General features: G+C 38.6%; 2 protein-coding genes across 2 annotated transcripts; both read left to right on the top strand.

Annotated features, from left to right (window-relative positions):
- Positions 1-6: 6 nt before the first annotated feature.
- On the top strand, positions 7-1,785 carry LOC106126556 (uncharacterized). Its single transcript, XM_013324273.1, has 2 exons — positions 7-106; positions 183-1,785. The coding sequence occupies exons 1-2, from the start codon at positions 20-22 to the stop codon at positions 405-407; spliced, it is 312 nt and encodes a 103-aa protein (XP_013179727.1). The 5' UTR covers positions 7-19; the 3' UTR covers positions 408-1,785.
- A 1,522-nt stretch (positions 1,786-3,307) lies between these two features.
- On the top strand, positions 3,308-18,554 carry LOC106126538 (calpain-A). Its single transcript, XM_013324249.1, has 15 exons — positions 3,308-3,498; positions 6,809-6,854; positions 9,474-9,597; positions 13,233-13,384; positions 13,695-13,829; positions 15,191-15,331; positions 15,637-15,801; positions 15,911-16,180; positions 16,264-16,636; positions 16,710-16,867; positions 16,954-17,023; positions 17,107-17,160; positions 17,347-17,701; positions 18,046-18,101; positions 18,420-18,554. The coding sequence occupies exons 1-15, from the start codon at positions 3,432-3,434 to the stop codon at positions 18,444-18,446; spliced, it is 2,193 nt and encodes a 730-aa protein (XP_013179703.1). The 5' UTR covers positions 3,308-3,431; the 3' UTR covers positions 18,447-18,554.
- Positions 18,555-20,951: the final 2,397 nt, after the last annotated feature.

The raw sequence follows: 20,951 nt of genomic DNA, 5'->3' as shown, positions 1-20,951 counted from the left end.
GCACTCGCACTACCACGGCATGCGCGCGCCCGCCCCGCCCATCCCGCGCCCCTCTTGCTCCTACCACCTGCTGCCCGAGAGCCAACGCGCTCAGGGATCCCACCAGGTGGGCTCTCGATTCGTTTTAAAATACCTTTGCCCATTCTACCAAACGTGCGCTCACAGAAATGTTATACTTGCAGGACGGCGAGCGGTCGTGCTGCGAGGCGGACACGCAACCCTCGGACTCCAGCTCGGAGTCGGAGGGCGAGGCGGCGGCGTGCGCTCCTCGTGCCCCCGACCCAGTGCCGGAGCCCGACGACGAGGACCCCCTGCCGCGTCCCGGCGACCGCCGCAGGGCGCGTCGCCAGCCTGAGTACAACAGCGAAGAGTCCTTCCTGCGCGACAACCCTGACTTGGCAGACTAGAAGTGACATCGTTCACAGGACAGGGGACTTGCCTTGAGAAACCCTCATATTATTGCCGTTGCAGGATTTTTACGTGTAAAATATTTATACACAGTGTTTAGTATTGCACTTGCGATTGCGTTCCCCTTTATCGCACAATTGTAATGTATACAATCGCCCTTATCTCCATCGCAGTAACACTGTGAATGTTTCTTAATAGAGCCGTAGCACAAGTTTGGAACGCAGCGATGTCTCGTAGCACTGCTGTCTCGTAGCACAGATGTCTTATATCACATGAGTCGTAGCACTGCAGTGTTAGGACTCGTAGCACATATGTCTTGTGTCACAGCAGTCGCGTAGCACTGCTGTCTTGTGTCACAGCTGTCGCGTAGCACTGCTGTCTTGTGTCACAGCTGTCGCGTAGCACTGCTGTCTTGTATCACAGCTGTCGCGTAGCATTGCTGTCTTGTGTCACAGCTGTCGCGTAGCACTGCTGTCTTCTGTCACAGCTGTCTCGTAGCACAGCCAAATCTTGTGATAGCATAGCAAAGTATCGCATCGTAGCGTTGTCTTGTGATTTTCATTTACATTCCGCCGACCCTCAAACCCCAATATGTATGTGTTAGTTTTAGCATAAGTAGTTAAAACGGTGTCAAACTCCTTATAAATGTCGTAGTTTCGAATCTCTTCCGCCTGTCTTATCGTCTTTGAGATAAAAAATTATATATCTTTGTCTATTTAACCATAGTAGTAACAAACATACTGTTATCTCTATTTTTTTAAAGACAATAAAAGGGATAACTAATGTTTCAAGTGTTTCGGCAATCGATATGCAGTCAGTATAACTTGTTTAATGTACAGTCGAGGTAAAAAGCGTTTGTCACATTTAAAAAATCTTGTAGTTTGCAAATATGATTGCGGCTTCTAACAATGCATGAGTTTTTGCATAAAATGTTAGGTAAACGGATGTGAGAAAGGTGGAGTTTCGCTAAAAATCTTGAATCAGTTTTGTATGTAATTTGAAAATTGTTAAATGTTTTTCCCTCCGACTGTACTTTCCCGTAATAGTTGTAAATACCCTCTAAATATTTACCCTTTTATAATTTTTTTTGGTAATATTTTAGAATATAATAAATGGATGTACATTGTATTTAGTTTTAAGTAGATTCTATTTTCCAAAGATTTAAATCTTCAAAATACTTCGCCAGGCAATATGGACTTGACTTAAAGTCCTATAGTGGGTAGTATAGTAGTGGGGCGGAGAGTCCTCAGTGCGCCGCCAGTTCGCTCTATCTTGTGCTCTGACAGCAATATAATACTTTCCAATTTTTCAATTTTTAAAATAATACGACCGTAATATTAATAAATGTGTACTTTAAATCTTTCTAAAGTAAATTAATATGTTCTTGAATTAGGAAAAAAAGTAGTAAGTCCAAAATAAATGTTACTTTGTTCCGAACATAAGCATAGATATTGTAAACTAATACTGTAATAAAGATAAAACGCTTTGAATTTCAAAATATGCCTAAAAAAACTCATAAACACATTTTTGTGTGTTTGCAAGATTGCGTTTGTTCCGGATAATCTCTGGCTGGACAGATTTTGACGTGACTTAAATTGGAAGCTGATATACGTGGCCATATTGGCCAACGAAGGAAGTGGCCGCCATGTCTATATTTTGACGTTTGTATGTTTTCGAAATTTATGCGCTGATGGAACTTGGTAAAGCAGCAGAAAATACTGTTTGTTTGTTTGCTTGTTATGTAAATTTTAAGTTTTTTTTTTGTAAATATTATAATTTTTTATTCAAATGTTGTGTGCCTTGATATATTTGTTTATATGCTGTATATTATGTATATTGAATTATAAGTTTATACAGAGTTATGTTATTTAATAGTAAATAAAGATGTTAGGACGCCATAGCTGAGAAAAAAAATCATAGATTTGGTGATTTTCTTCGGTGGATGATTTTAATGTTTGTCATCTTTGTGATATATGTATGTAATTTTGGACAATATCTATTTTTAATAATTTAATTAATTCCAATTTTATATATGCTATGATATATTTTATGCGAAGACATAGTAATAAAGGCTATAATAGACAATTTTCCATGACATGGCTTTACATAGAACAAAATTATTTTTATTTAGCTATTATCTCGATGTTTTATACGCATTCCTTTTAAATCAAACTTTAAATGTGTATGTAGCTGAAAAATGAATAATTCCTTTGTATGTATTTCTATGGGATGTGGTGGGTGGGAGCAGACGTAATAACAAGATATGTATGGATCGTATTTAGATGTTAGTGGGGCTCTTAAGCCGTAATAAATGTTAATATTTGTGGTCGATTTATTATTTCAATATTAAACCTCACTTTTATTGTAATTACCTATCCAACATTAAAAAAACGCGTAAGGTTAAATCGGGTAAAATTAAAAAAAAAATCTTTATTAGCCTAAAAAAGAGCTGGCAACCCTGAGTTTTGTGGGAACTTTTAAAAATAACCTTACTTTGACAGAAAGTAAATCGAGTTTCAAAACAAATTAACATTAAATGAGCTTTTATAATTAGGTTGTGCATAGACCAGAAGCTAATAAGTCTTAAGGTGTTCTAAGTCGCAAGTGGAGCAGAAATACAACCGCAGCTAACTGTTTCGCGCCATTTCTGCGCCCGCGCAGACCCCGCGCACCGCTAATTCAGTTGCGGCGCGAACGGTCGTGAGGTAGGACATCTGTTGCGCTGGGATTTTTATAATTACGAATACTGTTCTAATTATAATGGTGTAAACTATACTATTATAAGCGTTTCCGTAAAAAAATGATATTTCAAAGATTTTGTGTTAGTAAAGTTTTTCCAACAATATAAAAAAAGTTGATATTTTGAATAAATTGTAAACATGATTTAGTAATAAAGTTTTTGAATTTGGTGAAGATTAGTGATGAATTTTAAATCATAAATTCTTTATAAATATAATTTCTTAGTGTTGTGTGAATGTAATTTGTGTGTTTTTGGACGCGGTGTCTTAGTTTTAAATCTAGGAATGAAGAAATTCGTACGAACGCGTCCCGCGGGCCCAACTGCACAACATACTTCAAATGGACACCTCAGTACGTAAGAAATTACGGTAAACCATACGCGGATAACCTACATTTAACAAGAATCATAGACTATTTAGTACACATTCACAACAACAAATTCCGATTAATAAAAACTAGGCGACTTATTGCTACATTCAATCATTGAATAGTAATTTAAACAGTTCCTTAGTGTACATTACCCACACAAATCTGTACTTACGGGCTCCCCTTGGCCCTTACTCTTAGTGTGGAAGTTGAACTCATATTTACAATAAATTCCGTTAAATTCGTTTCATTTGTGCTATTCGTAAATGTAAAGAAACACATCGTCATTGTTGTTAAACGTGTGAATGAGAACAACAAACAATCAACTATTCAAGGTTTTTTTTAAATTTTAATGTCACATGGAAACATATTACCTACATTTTGTGTACGAGAAATACTATTTTGTAGGCGATAAACTAATATGATTACAAATGTGCATAGAGCATCGGTGGTTAAGCACTTGATTTGCAATCTGCAGGTCATGGGTTCGAAACTCAACATGTACCATTTTGTTTTTCGATGATCGATTTACATAATGTACATTTATCTGAAGTTCGTAAGGTGAAAGAAAACATCGTGATGCAAACTGCACATACCTGTGAGAAATTCAAAGATATGTGTGAAGTCAACTCGCATAGGGCCAGCGTGATTAACTGTGGCTTAGTCTCCCCTGACTTTGGCTCCGAGCCCTGATGATGACGATAAGAGTATGAGGATCTCCATGATTGATATGACAGTTATAATTTAACAGTCCTAAAATTTGAATAAGGTACTTTCAATTGAATATTTCATCATCATCATCATCATCAGCTCACTATACGTCCCCACCGAGGGGCACTGAGCCTACCCTAAGTTAAGAATGATTACTTAATATTTACTAGACGTAAATCTACGGATATAATCTATTTTTAGAAATTAATACTTGCTACGTTACTTCCACAGTTCTTTTATGAAGTTTGCTGAAGATCCTTTTACGAATTCTTTACCATGTTATGAGTAAACATTAAAATTATAAACTCTGCCTAACTTACATATAACTGACACAAGTATGTTGAAGTTACAATGCATTCGCTAATGCAATGTGCAAAAGCGCAAAACATAAATGTGAATTGTAAGTGCCCTCGTGTCAAGGACGGCGTTAAACGTACAATACTTGCCTGTTACCACAGTAACCGTGGATTTCCACTGCCTAAACACATGTTTAAAAACCGGAGATAACTATAAGGTCAGTTATAATCTGTAAATCATAACCTTTTGTTCTTAAAATAATAGTAATAGATTTAGGTTTCTGAACTAGAAATCTTCATATAAAACATACCTCATGCCTGTCGTTATCTTTGCAAAAAACAAACAATGTATTTTAAACGGGGATTTTGGTATCAGAAACTCCCTAGAAATGTTGTCTTAAGCTCTTTGATTGACTAATTATCACATGGCATAATCTTATATATAAAATTCTCGTGTCACAATTTTCGTTCCCTTACTCCTCCGAAACGGCTTGAACGATGCTCATGAAATTTTGTGAGCATATTGAGTAGGTCTGAGAATCGGCTAACATCTATTTTTAATCCTGCGCGGACGGAGTCGCGGGCGACAGACAGTAATTTTGTAAAAGTTGTTCCATTGACCAGTGTAAACTCATGTTAAGAATATTTCTAAGGCAAACTTTTGTCATACGTTGGCACTATATGTCACGTTCATACATTTTCTCGCGACAACATAGCCTGGTTCACTGAACTCGATTTCATGTCTGCACTCTTGATTTAATTGATTTCATTTGCACATCGTTTATTTGATATATAGTAATTTGTGCTTTCTAAATCACTCATATATTATAGAAGAAATTTTAAACCACAAAGCTTCAAAAACATGAGAGTATCCTCAATTTCTTCAACCAGTACAAATTAATAATATTTGTTTAGTATTATAATATCAGACACTGGTGTCATTGACCAGGCATTTTTTGTTTGGCATCAAATTTGAGATGCAGCGTTTAACCGTTAATATCTGACGAAATCAATATTCGATCTTTAATTATTTATGTTCATCTTTTTGAATTACAATTTTTATTAAATTTTAGCCGATAAAAAGATCGCAATAGCAAAAATAAAACAAGATTTGTTTGGGTGCGAGAGAATATTTTCTGTTGATACTCTGATTTATTAAGTACTAGTTGTTGTCCGCGACTCCGTCCCCGGGGAATTTAAAAAAAAAATGAGTAGCCTATGTGTTCTTCCAGACTATAAATCTGTGCCAAATCCATGCAGCCGTTCCGGGGATACTTTCAAACATCCACCCATACATCTAAACATTCGCATTTATAATATTAGTAAGACGTAAGAATCAAATTATTTATGGATCAATTTCAAGGATCGTATATTGATTTCTTATATCTAGTTCTAAACTATGAAGGCTTTTATGCACCTGTTATAGTAGGTAAGTAAGCCGGCTGTCGGGGTCGCTGTTGGCGCGTCAATCAAAGATAACGGTCGGCGCATCGGAGCGCGCCGGGGGGACTTTCACTGCTGCGCACGCGCATATTGCTCCCTGTCAAACGAACCGTCATATTATGAAAACCAGAGACGTTTTTAATAGTTGGGACTGCAAAGAATGTTCTCAGAGGACAGTTTATATAATACCATGTTATTTGATTTGAGTTATCGTTTTAACAACAAAAGTTTATTTTTATGTGTTTCTTTTCTCTCAAAAAGAATCAGAGGAATGACTGAAAAGTTAACGACGTTTGAACAGTAATAGTCTGAAAACTAAAGGAAAAAATCTTACTAATATTATAAATGCAAAAGTTTAGATTGATGGATAGACGTTGGAAGGTATTTCCAGGACTCAACAGATCTTAATGATACTTGCCTCAGATGTAAAACATAGTCCGGAAGAATACATAGGCGGTCGCGGGCAGAAGCGCAGCAGAAGGTCAGAGCTGTAAATAAACATAACGGTAGAAAATAATTGGAAGTTTCAGTATTCAATACTGATCTTGTATGTTACTGACTATAAAAGATATCACTTAGAAAAGCTTATATCTGCATATAGAAATCGATGTTTAACGTTGTGTTTAGGCCGTGCGGTTTTCGCGGTCGGTTCGCTTACAAATTAGTTTTCTGTTGTCCGAATGCAGTTTCCTTTGTCGTTTCTCCTCATTAGGAACATTGCTTGTTGTTTTAGAACGACTTTCTTATGTATTTTAAACATGAAAGGTTGATGATGCGTCTAATAAAACATATTATGCTGATAATTTGTCCATTTTGGTGTATTTCAAATACTGTGTTGTTTCCAGATGGCGTGGCAACCGCGGGGCTTCACAATCACTCCACGCTACCAAGGTTTGTCCATTATCTTAACAACACCTCTACATCTCACGACAATAATCATTACTTACAAAGTTCAAACTAAACGTAATACACTACCTAAATTTCCCATTCCATCCCTTTTCTTAAAAGAAAATAATGAGGAAGGGAAGTGGATTCGATGGAAAGATGACGCCGAAAGGAAGTAAGTAACGCATCCGCTTGCGGATGTCTATTGGCAACGGTCGCTACGCTATTTCGGCGAATTCAATTGGCCGATTGTACTTTGCTACATTATGATATAAAAACCCTTCTCAGTTCAGCCGAATCTAATACTTGCAGTTGGATTGTCCAACTATTCTACTATTGCCTGTTTTCCATTTTTAAACTATGAACATGTGTAACCATTTTAATTTACGTCACAAAACCAAATAAATGTATCGTTTGTAGGCCAATTACCGATGAGGATAGCTTTAGTATTGGGGAAAGGTCTTGGGAGCCATTTTATTAGACCCATTCCATATATCTATTACTAACGGAGGAAGCGATCAAGTTATGTTGGTTTGGCTTACGAAAGACCGTTGCGCCTGACAGATCGTGTGAACACAGGCTTCACGGGATCTTTGTACAACTTGTGCAATTGTACAATATTGTACTATTAGAAATGATCGGTATGCAAACTTTATAGTAGCTCGTAACTACACATTGTTACGCAAATACCTAAAGTAAACGGAACAAATTCCACATATGGCGGATTTATAAATGCGAATGTTTGGATGCATGGATCGCGAATTTTGACATAGATGTAGAACATAGTCTGTAAGGACACATAGGCTATTTATTAATTTTTTTTCTCAGCGCGAGCGAAGTTGCGGGCGACAGCTAGTAATGCTATAAATAGAGGTGATATACAATAAGAGTAGCTATCGTTATAAAGTCATAATTTTTTTTTTGCCAAAAAAATTTTTAGCGATTCACCATCGTACATGTCATGTGAAATTGCGAGCCGCGATAAGGTTTGGATGGTACTATACTTGAATGCGGTCATATTTCTGACATAATTTTATTAAACATTTGATCCAAAGCAAATCGTATTGCGTAAAGCGTATCCGTAGATGTATTTATTTACATATCTGTATTAAATTACGGTAATAATATCCCTAGCATACTATTTCTGTGCAATATTTACAAGAAATTTAGTTAGTAAAAGTCTTAAACCCGACAGCTTAAAATCTAAAAGATGTCGTAAATAATTACTGATACGCGATAACTGCTTAAAAAACTATTATTGAACTATTTGACAAAAACAAAGCGAAAATATTAATCTTACATACATACTGCTTGTTGCAAAAAGTTGTCGCTTTAAACAATAGATAATGGAAGACGCAAGGATAGTGAACTGAGACTGCATGTCTACCCAAGATTTAACATTATAAGACGACATATTCTATTGCCGTGACACGCTGACGTCGCAAAACGAAGATATCTTAACACCTTTGATGATAAAGTTAACGAAATAGCCCTAGTACGAGCCGTTCCCTATTAAAGGCTCTTGAGTTGCGAACTCTAAAACGTTATGTCACGCTGTCTCAACACGTTGGCGCCTTATCACGCTGTATCCATTGACAAACGTGACAAAAAAGGATCGCGCACGCGTCCTGGTTCGATGAGCGTCAGTCGCGACGACAATACTGTAACATTTGTCAGTTGCGAATACAAAATGAAGCGAATAGGATAATTTTAGCTCTGACGATATTTGTATGAATTTACTTGAAGCTATGGCTTTATACGTAGAATAATATGAACGATTTAAGTTGGAAGAATGGCCAACCAAAACAAGAAAGGATAAGACACTCCTAGGAAAAATGTGAATATAACGACTCATTTCTCAAAAATCTAACAATTTTGATAACAAAAGGCTAAATGCATAAAAGACATTTCCTTCTTGTTCCTGCAATCAAAAATATTATCTCTTAGTCTCTTGAATTAGAACGAGGAACTCGTAAAGTAGTTATGTATACGAGGATGAATTCAAGGTTTTGTCTGGATGACGTCATTGTCCGTGACAATAGTTTGTGCGACATTTCACGCTCCGTTGGTCACTGTCGCGACGCGTCCACAAAAGGAATGGTCAAAGACTAACATAACTGAAATCCAAAGCTATCAATGTCGAAGGTTAGGCATGTTATGATAGCAAATTAACTCTTTTGAGACGTTTAGCAAATGAAATATGGTGATTCCTTACTTTTGTATATCTTATGATTATTATTTTTTTTATATCATAAGGTGGCAAACGAGCGAGCGGCCACCTGAAATCGCAGAAATAGCGAAGTGACCGTTGCCCATAGACATACGCAATTGCATATGTGTTGCCTACCTTTAATCGACGAAGGAGAGTAACAGAGATAAAATATATAACTGACTCTTTCTTGTGTGTTAACATGTACTAAAAAATCTCACAAACATGCTTGAAAGTAGGTGGTTATGATATAAACAACACTATAAATATTTAGATCTAAATCCAGGCGCTTTGCATTACCTTTTTTTGGTCATCTTATTTCCGTACGAAGCGTACGTCAATGCAATGTTTGATGTAAGTTGTTACAAATGTCTTAGATAAGTAAAATATTGCTAAGAGGTATTTTCTTCCTGCAGGCGGTGGGAGAAAGAAGGTAATGGTAGAGAAGGCGCGCTGTGGGAGGACCCTGACTTCCCGGCGGACATCAGCTCCATTGGTTGCCGACGGTCACCACCCGATCTACTCTGGATGCGGCCACATGTGAGTTGTTTAAAAATTTATTACCTTTAAATTCGGTAACACACTAAATTAACCTTTTTGCGAATTCTTTCTCTCCCTTTTAATCTATATCTGGAACTAAAAAATGTTCATTTTGTCTATGGTGAAATGAATAAGTGCTGATGTTGCGTATCCCTAAAAAATTATAGACACGTGTCAAAGAAGGTCATAGTGTCTCTGGCAACCTTAAATGTTACCATCACATTACAGTCACGTCTATTGTAATGTAATATTGAACATCATCCCGTCGCCACTTGCGCAAACACAACTCAAAATGGCCGCCGCCTAGTCACGTTCGCGCCAAAAAGTTAACTGTTTTTAAATTATATATTTTAGTCTATACTAGACATAGCAACTATTCAATATTGACGATAAAGATTTATTAATTCTCATAGTTTATAGTAATTCAGCTCAAAAACTTTTTTTACAAAATATTGTGAAGAAAAATTATGATATTCGTTTAAATATCCTTGTACTATCTGACGATATATAACTCGTCTTACTGTTTGTATAATTACGTCATTTATAACATATGTATACATATAATAAAAATGCCGTGTCTGCATGCAGTATCGAAAAAAAATCATATTTCGCATGGGAATTTGCCTGGAAAGTTGCTAACGCATGCGCATGTTACAAGGTACTTTTTCTTAAATCTGCGCTGACAAAGTCGCAGGCGACTGTTAGTTTCAGACTATTTCATCACAGCTTCTTAAATTAGTCAACGTGAATGTCAAATAGTTTGAGTGCCACAAATAAGTAAGTCACGAATTCGTATGCTTCTTTAGATTTCTTTGATAAAGATTTCAACGACCTTGAAAAGTCTCCATTGTTTATATTTGCAGACATATTGTTCCTCATATGATATCGTAATATTAGTATATTCAAGTCTGTAGCGTTAAGAGTTAAGCAGAGATTATAAATTTTCATTTAACATACTCGCACTCTTTATCTTCGGAACGGCTCAATGAATCTTGATGAATTTTTCATATATCGAATATCAGCATCAGCACCGAGGGGCTCGGAGCCTACCCTAAGTTAGGGGTGATTAGGCCGTAGTCAACCACGCTGGCCATGTGCGGGTTGACTTCACACATATCTTTGAATTTGTTCTCAGATATGTGCAGGTTGATCCCGATGTTTTCCTTCAACGTAAGAACGTCGGATAAATGTAAATCGGAAATCGAAAAACAAAATGGTACATGGCGTGATTCGAACCCAGGACCTGCATATTGCAAGTCAAGTACTTACTGAGCCACCGACTCTATCGAATATAGTTTGGAAGGACACATAGACTATATAATTTTTTTTTATTCCGCGCGGACGGAGTTGCGAAGAATTAAAAAAAAATATGCGAACGCGAAAGCTATTTTAAAATATATTTTTCGTCTATGTGTCCTGAATGCATTTCATTAATCTAGCACACTAGTTTTTTTTAGAAGTGAAATTATTTAATTATTTAGGTGACATTTTGTCTTTGGTTAATATTATGTTACTTTCGCTAAACACTCTCCATTCACTTTTACATTTTACACATATTTTTTCTTTACTTTTTCTTTCCATTTATTGTTAAGATACTTATGATTTCTTTTAGCCGTGATTGCACGGTTGAGTTACTTTATAACACGTTAATTTTAAAAATTATAGCCTGTAAGTTACTTCTGGACAACGTTACTTTCTAATTATGGAAGAACGAATAAAATCGGTATACCACCTTTACGATTACGATCAAATCTTTATAAAATCAATGTAGATATATAAAAGTTAATCGGTTTTTATTTTGATAAACTGTTATTTAACGGTAACATAACTGTTATACCAATAGTTTTTGATTCCTTATCGAGGAACTTATTTAATAACTACCCATCGCTACCGACTACGTCCACGCGGGATTAAATTAAATTTTTGATTTCGTCGAGTTCCTTTTAACCGTACTGTAGATACCTTCTGACAAACCTCCACTCACCCATCCATCCATACATCCAAACTTTCGCATTTATTTTAGCAAGACACTAGCTGTCGCCAGCGACTCCTTCTGCGTGGATATAAAAAAAAACTTAATTAGTGTAGCCCATCCATCCACATCACATCCATCTAAACATTCGCATTTATAATATTAGTAAGTTAAATAAAAATGAGCTCTTTAAGGCATAAATTCGAAAAATAATAGTATCCTAGGTCCGTCTCCCGGCTATAAGCTACCTCTTCACCAATTTTCAGCCATATCGGTGAAGCCGTTCTTGAGTTATAAATAGTGTAACACGACTTTCTTTTATATGTTTTGTTCAATGTGAACTATTGTAACCAAAACGATTAAACTGTTTTTGTAATCATTCCAATAGTTGTTTCGTCGGATTGTTTGATATGCATACAAGCATAAAATAATTCTTTACAATACCTGGCAAGTATTTTTTTTTTCGGTCGCGTGCGCTGTCAAACGCGCCGCCAGCGGAAATGAAAAGTTTAAAAAGTTGTAATATTGTTTGCCGGCAGTAGAAGTGGCTACAATATTTATTGGCATCAAACACCGCGGAAATATTAGCTCGCGTTTTTGCAACATTGTGCAGCGTTACGTGACGTAATGTACCGAACACTGCCGCTTCCACGACTAGCTACTTCAAGAGTCAAACTTTATGGTAGCTCTAATTAATGACGAGGGTTAAAACCCACTGTGGGTAGAGGAAAACATGGAATGTATTCCACCCTCGAATTCCTTTATTACCTATCGTTACTTAAAATTATGTGCATCATTTTATGCGACATAACGAGCTACTAAAAAGTGTGAATAGCAGTATACATAATTTAATTTACCGTCAGATTGATATTTAGTGTTTCTGTACTTCACTATACCACTGATAACAAAGTAGTCGAGAGCTATACCTACTGTTTATTGTATAAGAACGAACAAATAAACCGCTTCGTTCCCATGCTCGGTACTACGAAACCATGTCAGAACGGCACAGTTGTTTAAATATAACACGACGTATATTTGCATAAAAATTTCACTCTAGGGTCTCCACACATTGTTATACGTTGTCAAGTAACTCATCAATACCCGCATTGTAATATAATTTTACAATTACTATAAATTTTAGAAGCATTCACAAAAAAACACACGTTATCAAGATTATAACAATGATAAAACGGTCCATCTTTCCTTATGTCTTTGAGTTAATAAATTCTGATGAATTTCTCATCTTATCCTTAATTTTTGTAATCCAAATAAAGTTATCTCTAAATAATTGATATCATCTTTACATATATAAAAAAAATTCGTGTTAGTTACAATATTTATAACTCAAGAACAGCTTTACCGATATGCCTGAAAATTGGTGAGGAGGTAGGAGACGGACATAGGATACTATTTATTATTATTTTTTTCGATTTTTTTTAACTTACTAACATTATAAATGCGAATGTATAGATGGATGTGATGTGGATGGATGGGTGCTTGAACATATCTCTAGAACAGCTGAACGGATCTCGATTAAATTTGGCATACGTATAGAACATAGTCTGAAAGAACACATTGGCTACACTAATTAAGTTTTTTTACATCCACGTGGACGGAGTCGCGGGCGACAGCTAGTTTAATCTAAAGCTATTATATTATACAGGAATTAAGTTCAAGGCCACGTTTCCTGGGGGACACCACACTAGAAGGGTCGGCCACACCCGCGACAGCCTCCAGAATCGCTGCCGAGTCCACTGAGGATCTCGCACCTGACAAACAAGTAGACAATGAAACTGATGAAGAGTTTGCTGCCAGGTGAGTCTCCTACATTGCGAACTACGTACGAAGATAGGCGGCATTATAAATGCGAATGTTTAGATGGATAGATGGAGGTTTGTTAGAAGGTATCTCCAGAAAGGCTCAACAGATCTCGATGAAGTTAAGTATGGATGTAGAACATAGTCTGGAAGAACACATAAGCCACTAATTAAGTTTTTTTTAGATCCTATTTCATCAAAGTTGCGGGAAAGATTCCGCATTTGCAAAAATTTATTGTCTTTTATTGAAAAATCCACGGCAGTGAAAACCTTATGTATTTTTCTTTATGTATGTTTGTTTTTGTTAGATGGAGTGTTGAGGTGGGCGAAGTTGGTGACAGCAACCTATGCTGCGCGGCTGCCGCGTTGGCGCTCACGCCGCGCCTGCTGGCACGCGCCGCGCCAGCACACTCCTTCCGACAAGGATACACTGGCGCGTTCAGGTCATTACAGATTATACTCAAACAAGGATATAAAACCTACTTGGATATAGACAATGACATAGAAGAAAACAAAGACATGATAATTACAGTACAAAGAGGATTTTGTGATATTTTTGACGATGACAGGGGGGCGCTAGTGAGCTTTCACATATATGTGATACTGGTGAAAATTTGCGTCTCGCATACTAATAACATTACGACAATCTACTCTAGATTAGACACGAAACTTGGAACACTCTCTTTATCTATTGTTTAAAGCGCACTTAAATCAATTCCTATTTAAATGAATACAAAGTTCTCGGATCTGTAAAGCAGACGGTATGGTTCAATTCCAATACGGCAGTGAGTACAGACCAGGTCAGGGCCATGTGAAACCATTGAACCGGCACTCGGTCGTGATTCTAACATTATGGTTTTTGTGATTACATTGCTCGCATTTGTAATTCGTCACGCAGCAGAATGCGTGTCAACTACGCGATGGAATTTTACATCCATATAAAAACATTTATCCAATACTGATGTTTAACTAATTACGATTTACAAATTTACAACTATACGCTTATAAATGCGACTAATTAACTACTATCAAGGGTTTTCAGAATATCGGTGAGAACGTTTTCGGAACGTCTTCGATAAAATTTATATTAAAATTTAATTCCTACCGGACGTAAACACACCAAAAGATCTCGTACAAATTTCGACATATTTCGATATCGATATGTGTCGTAACTATTCATGTTAGGCCCTTAAGTTAGAAACAATAATTTAATTTCATCACATGAATACTGGAAATAAAATTAAAAAAAAACCGAATAATTAACTAAAATATGTTAATAAAAGGAGTCCCTTTAGGCAAGGTCCCGAAGATACTGGCAGCGTTCCCCCTCTGTACAGCTAAACTAATTCTTTGACCGAGGTAAAACCTGGTACTGGAAATATATGTCTGTTTGTATGTATAATTGTCAATGTATATAAAAGAAAGTTATCTTATTATAGTAGCTTATTTTTTACAAATAACGAGCCTTTCATATTTGCGTTGTATTTCAAAATGCATGACTCCGCTCTGTTTGTTTTGAAACGCTTTATAATGTTTTGACAACTTCACGATTTACTGACTCATATATTATAGGTTTCGCAATTTATTATTAAATATAAGTATGCGTAATTAGTATATTTATATTTTTAAATTATTACTAATTGCCTGATCTTATAAAGAATACTAGAAAAGTTAGAAGGGAATTGTCATTTTGAATACTTAGTAATTCTTAAGAAGGGTTTAGAAGAAAAAAAGATCACACCTTTAATGTGGTGTTCAAAATAAACGAGAGACTTGAGCATGTGTTTGTATGATATAAATACAGGTTCCAGTTCTGGGTGTGGGGCTCATGGCGCTGGGTGACGGTTGACGACCGGCTGCCGACACGTCGCGGCCGTCTCATCACCAGCCGCAGTGCGCTGCAGCACGACTACACTCTGCCGCTGCTGGAAAAAGCTTACGCCAAGTGAGATGTTGTTATCCTTAACACTAACTGCGGTACAATCCGCAAGCACTAAAAACACGACTTTTATTTCCCGCGCATTTCTCAATTCTCCCTCGAGGTTTTTCCATAATTAAAAAGACAAAGGTTCTCAGTTGCCAGTATGCCACCACTTTGGAAAAATGTAGTTTGCAATTGCCTTCTCTACCAAAAAGATCGAATATACAAATGTGAACTCAACAGTGAGCTTTTAACTTTTTGCAATAGTGTTTGGGCAGCGTTCTTTTTTTAGCAACACAAGTTCACAAGTTTATCTACATGTTGTGTAGACTGTACGGCAGCTACATGTCCCTGCGCGAGGGCACATGTGCGCGCGCGCTGCAGGACCTGTGCGGCGGCGTGGTGCAGAGCTTCGCCCCCCCGCGACAGCCGCCCGCCCTGCTGCTGCGCGTGCTCAACTCCGCCGTGCCGCGCGCCACCCTGCTCGTGCTCACGCCGCACCCGGTACATACACGACTACTACCACTTTCTCGAATATGTTCCTTATTTCAGTGAAATGGCGAAATGTAACTTGCTATTTCACCACCAGGAGAAAGGTATCAGCGGGAGTCGTATGCGCAACGGTCTGATACCCGGGCAGCCGTACTGCGTGACCGGGCTAGCGCGCGTGCGGAGCGAGGCGGGGTCGGTGCGGGGTGCGGGCGAGGTGCCGGAGGGGGAGGAGTGCTCGGGCGCGCTGGTGCGGCTGCGCGCGCCCGCCGGCCGCGGCGAGTGGCGCGGGGCCTGGGCGCGCGGCGGGCCGCAGTGGCGCGCGCTGCCCGCCGCAGACCGCGACCTGCTCGCTGACACCGCCGCGCAGCCCGGACACTTCTGGTGTGTACATACACAAAGAAACAACCTTATATGTACACAATACTTTTTAACGTAATAACTAATGATTAATGAAAACCGCACAGGATGCCGTTCTCGGAGCTGGCGCGCGCGTTCGGCACGCTGGAGCTGGTGCACCTGGGCCCGGACGAGTGGGTGCGGGAGCCGGCGCTGCGCGGGCGGCGGGCGTGGCGCGCGGCGCTGGCGCGGCGGCGGTGGCGCGCCGGGTGCAGCGCGGGGGGTCCGCCGGGTGCGCGCACCGCGCCCGCCAACCCGCAGTTCCGCGTGCTGGTGCCGCCGCCCGCCGCCGCGCACCTGGTGCTGGCGGTGGCGCAGCAGTACGAGCCGCGCCGCTCCGCGCGTTTGCCGCCGGTCGGGTTCGCGCTGTTCGAGCTGACGGCGGACGCGGCCGCGCGGCGCGCCGCTCTCTGCGCCGACGAGGACGCCTTCAAGGACTACGTGAGTCGTGTTCGTGGGTGGTAGTGAGGTGCGGTGACGTGTACGTATGTACAGCAGCGGATGATGTGCGCAGCGGCTGCTGGAGGCGGGACACGTGGGACGCGCGCGCGAGGTGGCGGCGTTCGTGCTGCTGGCGCCGGGGCACTACCTGGTGGTGCCGCACGCGGGGCGCCCGCACGTCGAGGGCGCCTTCCTGCTGCGCGTGCTCTGCGACCGCCGCGCCGACGTCTGGTGCGCTTCTCTTCCCTTCTCGCTCGCTTCTCTGCATCCCTTAAATTAATTGACAAATATAAAACATTTTTGATGACATTTCTTAGGGAGGTGAACGACGACAACATTATCATCCGAGACTTCAACACGGAGAGTCGCGACGACACTCCCATACCGGTATATTATTTTTCTTATTTACATTTTTTTGTGTTAAAGTTAGTCATTTTCCATTAATTAATGTTTGGTTTTTATTTTTCCAGCCACAAGTGCAGAACAGCATTGCCAAAATAGTTGAGAAGCAGGGATCGGACGAGGTATGTCGGGCGGCTGTATGATTGCGTGGTGTATGTGTTTGTGCAGGTGGACGTGTGGGCGGTGTGTGTGTGCAGGTGGACGTGTGGGCGGTGTGTGTGTGCAGGTGGACGTGTGGGCGGTGTTTGTGTGCAGGTGGACGTGTGGGCGGTGTGGTGCAGGGGACTGAGGCTGGTGTGTGTGTGCAGGTGGACGTGTGGGCGGTGCGGGGCGCAGTGCGGAGCGCGGTGCGGCGGTGGTGCGGGTCGCTGGAGGTGTGCCGCGCGCTGGTGGCGCTGCGGGACGCGGCTGCGGGGGGCAGGGTGCGGGCGGAGGAGGTGCCGGCGCTGGTGCGGCTGGTGGGTCTGTGGCGCGCGGCGGTGGGGCGGTACGCGCGCTGCGGGCGCGGCGTCTCCTCGTACCGGCTGCGCGCGCTGCTGTGGGCGGCGGGCGTCAGCGCCAGCAACAAGGTGCTCGAGTGCCTCGTGCTGCGCTTCGCGCGCCGCGCCACGCTCACCCCGGAGGCCTGTCTGCTGGCGCTCGCCAGGCTGCATCTGGCTCACGGTACCTACATACCTACTCATTACAGGGCCACTGACCCGGTGGCCATAAGTGAAACTAAGTTATAACAACTCACTAGCGCCCCCATCGAATGTCAAAAAATTTTACAAGATCCACTTTGTACTGTAACCGTCATATCTGAGTACATTTTATATATATTCTGAGAGAACCAGCGGCGATGGCAGCGCCTCTCACCACTTCAGATACCCTCGTTTGACTATACATACGTACATGCAAATATGTATTTTTCGAAGAGTCGCTTGCAAAGATTTACTTGTAATTATGAGTAAGACTTTACAGTTTATCATTTTTGCTATGACTTTTAATAGTTTTGTTTCCTATTACAGAACGGTACCGCACTCTCGACGCTAAACTCAAGTCAAATCCCCTTTCCTTGGAAGAAGTGAGTACACCTAATAATAAGATGCCACATGCATGTGGGCAAAATGACCATAAAGTGGAATATGTAATAGGAAGTTACCAACTATTGTTTAGATTTTGAGCAATTTAAATATTACTTAAATTTTCGTGAGACTTTATTATAAATTACTACATTGAGGAAAGTAGTTGGTGTTGCCATTGACATTTTGTCGTGTCAACCGTGTGTGATATCGAGATGACGTAAGCAATCTGTGATACCGTAACATTTTTTGTACTAGTGCGCGGGAAAGAGAAGGCAATATAAATCTAAAACGTGTTTTATTTTTTATATATTTTCCAGGTTATCCTGATGACGATCTACTCATGATGTCAGGAGGAAGACGCTTTATATCCTAGTTGTTACTCAGACTAATGTTATTTTTATACAATTGTTGTTTGTTATTTAATAACTTATTAGAGAATATATTTAATATATAGATTGTTAATTAAGCATGTTTAAGGAATATAAATATTACGATATTATTATTAGTAAGCAATTTAAGGCAATACTATGAAGTTTTGAAATATCTTGGACCAAATATTTAAGAAAAAGGCTCCTAACCAAAGATTTCTTTAGTCCAATTCGCATTGTTAAATTTTCCAATTTAATTATTAAAATAATATTGTCTAAAATTATCTTTTTTTCAATGTTAAGTACAAATTAAGGACTTCTTTTCTTGTCTATAAGATTTAACAATGCATAATTTAAATGGGCTCATGTTATTACGTTTGTATGCAGATTGTGATAATATTATATTACAAAAATACTTGAATTATATTCTGTTCAATCAATATCTATAAATTAGAAATTAGTCATCCGCTTATTTTATAAAAATACTAATAAAGAATTTGGTTATTACATAAGTGTTTTATTGCCATATAACGTGAGTTTTCACTGCTGAGAAACTGATAGGAGTGCATATTTTTCGACAGTAAAAACTCACCGGCAAAATGTCTTCTTCCTTCGGGTTTTATGGGAAATTTTGAAATTTCAGCAAAGTTGTTAGTGACCAAAATCAGCCAGTAACTGGCAGATTTTGTAACGACATCTAGTGTCGTGCTAACGTTTCTATGACTTTGTTGCTTCACCCCAAAGAGTATATAAAATAAGAGACGGGACTTTTGACTAATTAGATACACAAACGGAGAATAAAAATTGTCATTTTCAATGCTAGCAATATTATGAACAAGTCTACGTTGCTACCAACCTAAAAAAATCAATCTGTCAGTTTCCTTTTTGACGTTTGAAAGTATTATTCGAGGGAAAACAATTTAGGAAAAATAAAACCATTTCGTTAATTGCAACTTTAATTTAATCTTCTGACTAAAACGAACATATTTTAAGAACGCAACATAATGCTCATTGCTTTCGTAATAATACCATTATTGTTTAGTTCACCAACAAAATACCCCAACTTTGATACATGCTTATTTGTTCCAGTTTGTTTATTTGATAGGTCATATCAGGGGATGGAAACTTAGAAGAAGGACGATTTGTATGGAAAGTGGCGCCACCTTTTAAATCTTGGTAAACATCATTTCATCTCATGGCTAAGAAGAAACATCATTTGTGTCATCGAGACATTCATGTGTCATCAAACCGCTACGTTTTTTCGTATTTCTATTTCTGTTCTTGTATTCTTAGTTAAATGTTGTTTCATTCATTTTGTTTTTAATTAAAATGTGTTTTCATGAAAAAGGACGTCAGTGATGTTTAGAAAATGTATGTCAATCACTGGAATTATAGAGCTATAAACTGATGTGTCTGAAATTAGTAGGTGGGTCCATATGTGTATATATAAAAAATATGATTTTTTATTTGTAACTTTTTTTTGTAAAGAAAAATGTGCTTGCCTATGTTGTAAGTAAGAGAATATGTTCAGAGTGTTTAAACTTGCTACTTATAAAATATTATAACTACAAATTGCGAGTTGCCAGCTTGCATGTGACTGAAATTATTTTAAGTTTTGGTTTTTTTTACAGGGTATGCATTCTTTTGTGACCGTGCTATACTATTTATTACCGTAAATGTAATTTTCAAAAATATATAATACATTAAAAATTACAATATTGAGCTGATATCTTGAAAGTCTTTGATGTATGTGTACTTGCATAAATTTAAAATTAAGTTATGTAGAAATATAATAAATAATGTACAAAAATATAAAAAAATTGTTTTTATTTCCCCAATAATAATAGGATCATTTTAATAGAGGTATTTCATAGAAGGCTACTTGATATCGGCTCACTATATTAATAACCATCTAAGTGGGTATATTATTTTTGAACATTGATTGTCAATTTTAACTTTATTAATTAGATTCTCACATATTAGCTATTATTATAGTGAGCTACATATGCGTGCCTACGTATATAGGTACAAAAAAAACAAAATTAGTTCACCGATTATACGCATGGAGCGCCACAATCGCCGTGGATCCACGACTTCTTGCGAGTTGCCCCTCATTCTATAAAATATTCTTTGTTTTTTTTATTTTTTAAACTGCTAATATAATTTTTTATTACCTGTTGATAAATATATCGATTTTTGGATTAACTTAATTATAGATGCTTCTAATATGCTTAACTAATACCATGTTGAATTCACTGCCGATTCTTTTGCGTCTGCGAGTGCGCTTCTTCTTCTTCTTCTTCTTCTTCTTCTTCTCCTTCTCCTTCTTCTTCTTCTTCTCCTTCTTCTTCTCCTTCTTCTTCTTCTTCTTCTTCTTCTTCTTCTTCTTCTTCTTCTTCTTCTTCTCCTTCTTCTTCTCCTTCTTCTTCTTCTTCTTCTTCTTCTCCTTCTTCTCCTCCTTCTTCTTCTTCTTCTTCTTCT

Source organism: Papilio xuthus, unplaced genomic scaffold (assembly GCF_000836235.2).
Source record: "Papilio xuthus unplaced genomic scaffold, Pxut_1.1 DF824992.1, whole genome shotgun sequence".
NCBI classification, from domain to species: domain Eukaryota; kingdom Metazoa; phylum Arthropoda; class Insecta; order Lepidoptera; family Papilionidae; genus Papilio; species Papilio xuthus.
This window is presented reverse-complemented; position numbering and strand designations above follow the sequence as displayed.

Bases quoted from the DNA above. Each gene is read 5' to 3' on its own strand.
- LOC106126556 (XM_013324273.1), top strand. From the start codon at position 20: ATGCGCGCGCCCGCCCCGCCCATCCCGCGCCCCTCTTGCTCCTACCAC. The intron at 107-182 runs GTGGGCTCTCGA...TTATACTTGCAG, and splicing joins GCGCTCAGGGATCCCACCAG to GACGGCGAGCGGTCGTGCTG.
- LOC106126538 (XM_013324249.1), top strand. From the start codon at position 3,432: ATGAAGAAATTCGTACGAACGCGTCCCGCGGGCCCAACTGCACAACAT. The intron at 15,332-15,636 runs GTGAGATGTTGT...CATGTTGTGTAG, and splicing joins CTGGAAAAAGCTTACGCCAA to ACTGTACGGCAGCTACATGT. The intron at 16,637-16,709 runs GTGAGTCGTGTT...TGATGTGCGCAG, and splicing joins AGGACGCCTTCAAGGACTAC to CGGCTGCTGGAGGCGGGACA.